The sequence below is a fragment of the Suillus subalutaceus genome, assembly GCF_016647625.1.
Source record: "Suillus subalutaceus strain FC151 chromosome Unknown DFJ58scaffold_266, whole genome shotgun sequence".
Lineage (NCBI taxonomy): Eukaryota > Fungi > Basidiomycota > Agaricomycetes > Boletales > Suillaceae > Suillus > Suillus subalutaceus.
Genome location: NW_024540515.1, coordinates 6,207 through 14,714, shown reverse-complemented (window position 1 = coordinate 14,714; position 8,508 = coordinate 6,207). Strand labels below are relative to the sequence as shown.

Genomic DNA, 8,508 nt, shown 5'->3' with positions numbered 1-8,508 from the left:
AACCTTAATTAGAACTCATTTTATTTCTCTCAATTATCACAGTCTGTTCTTTTTGGTAAGTCTGCCGCTGTCAGGAACTACAGGTAAATCAGGGAACTTGCAGATTTCCTGATGTCTCGTTTAACTGTCTAGTGGGAGCTCAACAAGGCGGTCACAACCTGTGATACAAATTATCAACTTCAATATCTGGCTTGTCATGGCATTTGCATCGTCCTAGCCCTTCCTAGCCACGTCACGAGGTGCATCACGATCGAGGCAGGCACGTCAAAATGGCTACAGCCATTTTGCCAAACCTTGTCGTGATCCCCACTCAATTCCATTTTTTTTTTAGCGAACGAGTGTATATTGCAAGTAAATATTGGCAACCGTACGTGGGGAACAAGCTCAAATGAGAAAAAAATAAAATGATATATTGGGCTGCTGGATTATCATTCGAAGTACCAAAAATGTACCAGGTTTTATGCATGAAGGGTCTGGAATTGAGACTACAATGTATGCCAAATGATGATAGTCTAAAGATAGAAGCGTAGGTTAAGGTTAGATTTTCCCACATTCTGGACTACAGTTTGTGCTTATATAAGCATCGCGCAGGAGTTCAGATCATCTGATCGAGACGCGAAGTGCGTGGTGGTGTCATTTTCTAAAGCACGGGCCAGGTATCGTAATCCACCAGCAGTTGGTGGGCTATACAATTTACGCAGGCTAGTAGCTCAACTCATAACATAGAAGGAACGACCATCTTCCTTCCACCACTGTATACAGATTGAGGACGATGGCTCATTCATTGCCTCCGGAACTATGGTCACATATTTTTGGTCTGGCCGCGGATGAGGATACGATCTTCTATCCTGGCCTTCCAACATCCATGACCCAGTCTTCTTGGGCTCGTTCTCTGGTTACGGATTGGCAACTAAGGACACCTCGCGACTCGATCAACATGGTCCAGCGCAGGAGCTATGCTACTAAGAAGGTGTGCCACGTTCCAAAAAAAATAGACAGTCATGTCTCATTGTAACTCTCTGTTAGTCGATCATATTAACGTGCCAATCATGGCGTCGTCTCGGCCTCGAGTTCCTCGTCCGCTATTTGTTTTTCAACGACCCCTCGAAGCTCCGCTCTCTTACTGCCCTCCTCACTTCCAATCCTTCACTGGGGTGGTGGACACGCCGTTTACATATAACTCACTTTCTCTACGAGCGTGGTCCCTCCCTCGATGATTTCGAAGCCACCCTCACATCTGTGCTCGCCCAGACTCCCAACCTAGAAATTTTCATTGTCGATTGGCCTCTATCAAGGGCATTTGGTTCCATTGCGGACACGCTGGGTACGCATTGCAAGAACTTGCGCACTGCTCACTGGCACGTCCCCGCCGAACTCCTTCCCAAGGTTATATGGGCATTAGACGCCCTCCCACTCCTAGTTTCCCTTGCCGTTGAGTTCGATGCACCACTCAAGGATTCTGACACGCTCACATTGGGAAGCGCACAAGATGTCAAGCTCTACCTCCCGAACCTTCAGCAGCTCATCCTGCGCGGGTACTCTGCTGAATTCATCGAACAAGCCAGCGGCTGGAGCCTCCCACTTCTACGCAGCTTTCTCCTTTGACTTTGGCAGCAAAAATGAAGATGTTCCCGATGTGTTATCCTTCCTCGGCAACCATGGTACCAGCCTGCTCTTCCTTGACCTCAACTGCATCCAGCACTTGATATCCGCACAATACTCGACCTATGTCCTCTCCTCACCGCTTTCTCTTTCAATCTCGACTGGAAGATCGCGCCCATCTCCCAGAACGCCGATACAGGAGACTGGACCCATCGTTTTTACTAATCGCCCACACGAGCACATCGCGCACTATCGGGCTCCACGGGTTGCTTTTTGCGTTCGGAGTGGGCCTTGCTAGCGCTTATGCCACCCCCGATCCCTCTTCGCTCTCTCCTTGTGCAGCGTACGAATGACAGGAATTTTGCAGCGCTCACTAAAGCGAGTTTCCCTAAACTCGAACGAGTGCGCGTGTTGAGCCCGACGGTGCTCACGGACCTAGGAGCGTGCGGACGGGCCGCAAGGGAGTGGGATGGAGCGCTGGGAGAGGTGGGCAGGGATGTGCGAAGGCATGAGTATCCGTCTGGAGGACTGCACTGGCGCACTATTGGGTACATTACCTCAAGAGTATGAAGAGGTCGAAGAGGACGAAGATGACGAAGATGAGCTTTTGGAAGACAACGAGAACTCTTATACGGACGATGAGGAGCCGGTCAGACCAGGTGGAGTGGGTTTGTCAGAACTGAGGGAGCTGCTGGAAGAATGTAGGAAGATGAGCGAAGAACGCGAAGAACCGCTGTTTGCAGTTTTCGTATCAATAACTTTGGAACATCGGTGTTTTGTTCTTGCTTTGCTAATATGTTATCCATTCCCATTGACCTTAGGATATCATGTAGTACGGAACACATTTAAGATCGCTATTCATATAACTTATACCAGTTCATTATTATTTTGGTCCCGAGAAAATGTCATCCAGAATGGTAGCTACTGTCATGACGCCCCGTCCGGTCCTTTGCCCTCTGGAGTCCGTGTCTTAAATGCCCCTCTACGCACAACGTCCTCCACAATCCTTCTCGCTCGATCTACAAAAATGCTCTGGTCTCCTGGAAGCCTTTCGCGACCTACGCACCAAATTCAAATGTCAGCTGTGCTATATTGAAAATTTGAGGAAATGCAACACCCTACCTACAATCGCCCAGTTCCGCGTGCTAGGTATTCGGAGCGTGTCGCACTCAATCTTCCAGCCCCAACCAACGGCTCAAACGCGCAAGCCATATGCGATAGGCCGAGTATTGAGACTTGTGCGTACCCTCAGCGCCCATGCCGAGGCTGGAAATGAAGGCAGCTTCGTCCTCGGCCTCGCTTGACACCACACCAGTGGCAGCGTCAAGGAATTCGTTGTCAAAGAAATCGAGCCCTGACGTCGCAGACGAGCGAGTAAACCTCTCATCGAACATCCATGCACAGCAGGGTATGGAGAGGTACCCACTCGCACCCGTGAGTGTTGCCAGTACAGGGAGCCACGGTGTTAATTCATCCGCGTGGTTCCCAATGAGGAATACCCCGGGCTCCCAAAGGATTTGTCTTACATTGTTGCTACTGTCTGGGGAAATAAGCTGTGTGGGGTCAAGGGCGTGCACCTTCAGTGCTGCCTGTGACGAATCGGGGTAATGTGCCCAGGAAGTCCGTGCGCGGAGATCGATACCATATCCTGAATAGCCCTCAGCCGAGAGAATATGTGTCAACAGGCCATTGCCACAGCTGCATAAATGAATGATAAAAGCCTAAAAAATAGATAATGTTGCAGGCAAACTTACCCAAGATCAAGGAAGCCACCAGATGGACGAGGCCAGGATGTCCATCGTGAATCACCCAGCTCCTTCACGTCGGCTAGATCAGCTGAAGCGGTGAACGTATCCTTCCAGAAAAGCATAAGAAATGTTGCGATGCCGATGTCCTAGGCAAATTAGCTGATACTAACTTTATACCGATGACATCCACACCTCGAACACATGCTTCAGGGGATCGGTGGTCTCCCTCCATGTATTTACTATCCCTTTATGGCGCTCGCGCATTTTGAGGTATACGTCTTGATATATTTCTCGGGGTACGAGGACATCATGTTGTACGCGCTTCTGATAATGAGTAAGTGCACCCCAAAGGTAACGGTGGAGTGTGTCTAGGAGTGCAAGTGCCGTACGGTAGAGGCGACTGTTGGGGTCGGTAGGCGTGCCTGGGAGTGGAATAGCTTCAATGCGCAGTGCTGGTTGTGCAGAGGCTGAATCTGAGGTTGTGGTGATCTTTGAAGGGATGAACCGGAAAGCGAGATGCGACACAGTAGGATGGTAGTAGGGCAAGCTCTCTCCTTCGGGTACAAGTGGTGTAAGGACTAACATGGACGGAAGGCCAGCAAATTCACCGGTTTCAAAGGCGTAAAGTGTACAGTGTTGCTCTAGTCCCAAGTCTCGACCTGGCCTGCGCGGTAGCAACTTGCGATGTACATTGCGTACAGGGCAGTATCCTTCCAGACATGGAGCAGATGTTGGGATGGTGGTATCGGAGTCTGAGATAGTTTCTGAGCGTAAGATCAATGTCGAATTATACTCCGGGTGATGAATCAATTGCGAAACAGCTGCCTCGAACTGTTAGAGTAAATCACGTCAACAAAACGGGAAGCACATAGCCTGTTGACTGCGAACGCACCAATTCAAGCGGGACATCTGCAGGACAGCTAACCAACGACTGGAATCTGAAGTGCAAAGTACTGGAATCTGAATTGCGCAGCGAAGGTATGTCATGATGAAGTGGGCGGACATCACTGACACATGATGAATTCGAAGGATTGAATCTCGGTCGCTGAACTGAGGGTGCCATAGCCATATGTATAGGCGAAAATTGGGCAACTGCTACAGCGCCACACGATGACTAGCGGTGAGTGATCGTGCCACTGATCAAGCATTATTATGCATCGAGGTCATCAAGGTGATAGCTGAGCGTCTTCAGCAAAGGTCCTGGGGCACCTCCGAGTCCTGGTGACGAATTGTTAAACCTTCGTCTGGCAAAAACTGGTGTGAGTCCGTCACGGATTCGGATTCACAAATCGACCCGCGCGATTTATGTAAGTGATCATCAAATTAGTAATAATAGTTATCCGACGCATCTAAAAACACCTTCCTTAGTATAACTACTCATCCGAGTGACTCCTCGTGGATTTCGCGCATGCCATCATGATCATGAGATTTTAAGATACCTGAGTGGTCGCGTGCACTGTACTAGCGTACTGACTCATGATCGGACTATTGAAATTTGATGCCACCTCCTCAAGATCTGATTCCGAATCGGTGGGTTACTGTCCTGATCCCGTCCTTGAATCTAGTTGGATGCCAACGATGGTATTACTAGCTGTAGTTAGGAAACTATGTACCAATGAAAACTTAGATGTCAAGGCCGATGGGAGTGCAGCCAACATTATTGACAAGGCCGTTCTGACTCTTGCCAGTTGCCACATAAGTACGAGGCTCGACCGGAGGTCTTTGCGCAAGCGTCGGAAGTCCGAAGCCGTACGAACCTTTTGTCTTCTTACTGCGACGACGCATTCTGTCGTTTCAGTCATCCTCAACGACGTTATCTTTCTTTTTCCCCGCCCACCGCCCCCTTTTCAAACACGCGATATTTCGTCACAAACACTCAGCATCGCTCATCGCTCTTGGCCTCCAGTGGTCCGGACTGTGCCCATTCCATGTCTCAGGTGATTCGCGATGGTTTCTTTTTCCCTCCCACCCTCGCAGCTCATCTTTCCTGCAGGTCACGCAGCTCGGGATTGGGAGGCGCTGCGCGCCTTCGCCCAAACTGCTCAGTACAATATTCGCCTCGGTCGTGGACACCATACTCTTGTAGATCAATGGTAGTGGCAATATCATTTCGTGTTTTCGAAGTATCAGACTGCGACCCTAGCGACTCGCAAAGAACGACGATTCTGCGATACACACATACGTACCGTCCTGTCCTACTGCTTGATTCGATAGACACCAGCGGTTCTCAAGGGTCGACTCTGAAAACGACTGTAGCTCTCGCAGAACCACGATCTTCATTTCTACGGTTCATCATTGTAAGATGAATACTCTCTTTCGAGGAATTGACGGTTCCTCGAAACCTAGCACAAATACTAATTGCCGTTAGCATGAAGGTTATACCTGGATGGTTGTTTAGGAAGAGCACGGAACATACCAGTAATGTAACGTGGCGTCACCCCTGACGATCTCGATATATATTTCCCCACTCCCCTCAGCCTTGGTGATCTTGCCACTCCGCACAGTATTGTGCTTTCTTTTGCCGTCCTTCGTTTTCGTCCACTGGCATACCACGATCACGCGATTGTCTTTTCTAATGCTATTGGGGAATGTGACGGTCCAGAGCTCATCGTGCGCACGGCTCCTGTCCCTGTGGCTGAACTTGCCCGCAAACAGGTATATCGTGAACCTAGATTCCTGGAGAGTTAATACCTAGGGCAAAGAAGGACCAGCGTCCTTAAGTAGCAAAAAATGATTATCGTGGGATAGATCGAGTGTTTGACGCGAATGGGTGGTCGTCGTACTGGGGCTTGGCCCAGGCTTATATACCTCAGTTCACGTGCAGGTGCAAAGCCTGTGCTGTGACGCGGAGAAGTTGGAGCCCATTGTTGACGTTGAATACAGGGTACAATTTATATATATATTGAGTGTAAAAACGACCGGCTTAACCACAGGTTCAAGCTAACGTCTGGCCGTGTAGAGCCCAGGTGTAGTACCATAGAGGAGCACATCTTTCTATCTGTCCCATAGAGTGGTTGAGGCCACTCCAACGTTAGTCATGAAGTTGGGAGATCAACTAAAGACTATTGACAGAATATGTATGAGAGTTAGATTCAACGTAAGGCAAAGATACAACAGTAACAGCAAGTATAAATGAATCAAGACAACTGCAACAGTCCGGCATGTCCAATCAACGAGTAGCATACTGAATCACATGTGGTAAGCCATGCTTACAACGGGGCGTACAGACGGGGCGTACAGAACCAAGGTCCATTACATGTGCGTTTGCGTCTAGCAAACCATTTCCTGCCCGAATTGGTTCCCTGCTCATCCCTGTCAAAAGAGCTCAAAACACAATTACAGAAGTGAAAAATTTCTTACCTGAATCATTGATGACATGAACCACCATCCGTATGACCACAAGACTGTGCCTCCTGCCGGTTATCCAGGTCCAGGAGTGTCTTAATGTGTCCGTATGTAGCTAGCTGAGCTCCCTTCGGATGGTGACAAGCTGCTAATGTGAAGGTAATGGCAACGATAAAGAGACAGAACCCTAAATAGAATATCTGTGTGTCCAATTAGACAGGTGGACGGCGCTGACTAAAGACGATAAATACCTGGGCGGAGTAGAAGTCAATTCCAGCAGTGTATCCATCTAACACATTTGTGGTGGTGACGGCTTCGTAGATGTATATCTCAACGGCGAGACCAAATAACCAATCTGCCGGCGATGCGGGTAAGTCAAGGTACATAGTGCATCACAACAGATGACATACGCAAAACTGGCTTGGTACAGAACAGCACAATGTGCAGCCAGTTGCGTAGCATAAACGCACGAAACCAAGAAGAATTGATTCCGCTGTTCGATCCATCTTTTCCTCCTCTCCATATTGTCTCATCTCGCACTACACCTGCAACAAGCTCTACGCAGTGGAGCCCAAGAGTGAGGCTCCCTTGAGTAATCACCATGAGTGCGTACAGTGAGAGCCATGTTGCAAACGAAATTCCTTGTTGAGTCCACCAGTAGTCACCGGGAATGGCGTCTTCCCCGTAATTATCCGGGCCAGGGAAGAACGCCCATGAACGACTGGGACCGTCTGGGAGAATAAGATAAACCCAGAGGCCCCAGAACATACATATGATGGCTAATCCCCACAAAAAATAAATAGCCCTTCTCACCCCTTTGCGAGTATTCCATGCAGATGGCTGGGGGTGTTTGGGTTTTGTTGTATCTGGAGGCGTGCCAACACATGTGCAGGTGTCTGCAAAGAGGTAATGTTTCTTCAAACATTGAGGACGATGGATAAGGCGAAGCGCCGGTATGGTATCGAAAGGGGAAGTGCTCCATGTCGGGATCTCTATATTCCGTAGTGCAGAGAGTGAGATGCATGTCTGGAGAAAAATGGACATGCCGAGGACGATGGCCGGAATCGCCATTACCCCACATGCCTCGACAGACCAGATGTACTGACCCAAGTCTCGAAAGAGGAAAGAGCTGGACGAGTAGGAAATGATAAGCAAGAGCGCCATTAGCCCGTTGATGGTGGCGGAGTTCATTGCCTTTTCGTCGGATCCGGTCAGAAGACGCAGATTCGAGTTGTACGTGGCACGGCGTTCTTGAAATAGTGCGAATCGCAAGGTCCTGGAGTGCACTACCCCAGCACACTCGGTGCATACAGTAACAATCAGATTCAGTGCTAGGCTGGGTACCTCAGAGGGCACATGGCACTTGAAGTACAGTAGACCATGAACGTGGCTCTGATTCGATAACGTGAAGATCCACATGTAAACACCACCAACGATAAAGCCAAGGCCAACAAGAATGGAGAAAACGGACCCAAAAATGACGAGCCTCCGAATGGATGAGCCCTTGTCAAACGGATCCGAATTCCTGAAGGTGTCGTCGTCAGACATGATGCGATTAGAAACTGTACATGATACTTGCCCATTATATGCATAACAGAGGGTGAGAAGACGATGCACGCATTTTATTCATGGTGATCCATGAGACGAACTCGAGGGGGACAAACGACAACACCATTGGAAGGCGATTGGCATATGAAGCGCTTGAGTAAGCATTGGTCAGCTCTATGGCAGTGTACAGACGCCCGAGCCCTTTCTAATATGACTTTATTGAGAGTGGTATGTAGTAAACGATTGACCAGGCGTTGCATGCATT

General features: G+C 49.1%; 3 protein-coding genes across 3 annotated transcripts; 1 reads left to right on the top strand and 2 right to left on the bottom strand.

Annotated features, from left to right (window-relative positions):
• The first annotated feature begins 598 nt into the window (after nt 1–598).
• DFJ58DRAFT_823198 (uncharacterized protein) lies at nt 599–2,462 on the top strand. Its single transcript, XM_041392105.1, has 7 exons — nt 599–970; nt 1,027–1,535; nt 1,626–1,627; nt 1,700–1,816; nt 1,841–2,004; nt 2,042–2,350; nt 2,424–2,462. The coding sequence occupies exons 1-7, from the start codon at nt 773–775 to the stop codon at nt 2,433–2,435; spliced, it is 1,311 nt and encodes a 436-aa protein (XP_041235766.1). The 5' UTR covers nt 599–772; the 3' UTR covers nt 2,436–2,462.
• On the bottom strand, nt 2,463–4,707 carry DFJ58DRAFT_823192 (uncharacterized protein). The gene is made up of 5 exons (XM_041392104.1): nt 4,243–4,707; nt 3,543–4,181; nt 3,357–3,496; nt 2,795–3,300; nt 2,463–2,660 (listed from the first exon to the last, which is right to left on the bottom strand). The coding sequence occupies exons 1-5, from the start codon at nt 4,417–4,419 to the stop codon at nt 2,530–2,532; spliced, it is 1,593 nt and encodes a 530-aa protein (XP_041235765.1). The 5' UTR covers nt 4,420–4,707; the 3' UTR covers nt 2,463–2,529.
• A 1,603-nt stretch (nt 4,708–6,310) lies between these two features.
• On the bottom strand, nt 6,311–8,296 carry DFJ58DRAFT_823189 (uncharacterized protein). Its single transcript, XM_041392103.1, has 4 exons — nt 7,106–8,296; nt 6,947–7,050; nt 6,711–6,895; nt 6,311–6,662 (listed from the first exon to the last, which is right to left on the bottom strand). The coding sequence occupies exons 1-3, from the start codon at nt 8,241–8,243 to the stop codon at nt 6,716–6,718; spliced, it is 1,422 nt and encodes a 473-aa protein (XP_041235764.1). The 5' UTR covers nt 8,244–8,296; the 3' UTR covers nt 6,311–6,662; nt 6,711–6,715.
• Nucleotides 8,297–8,508: the final 212 nt, after the last annotated feature.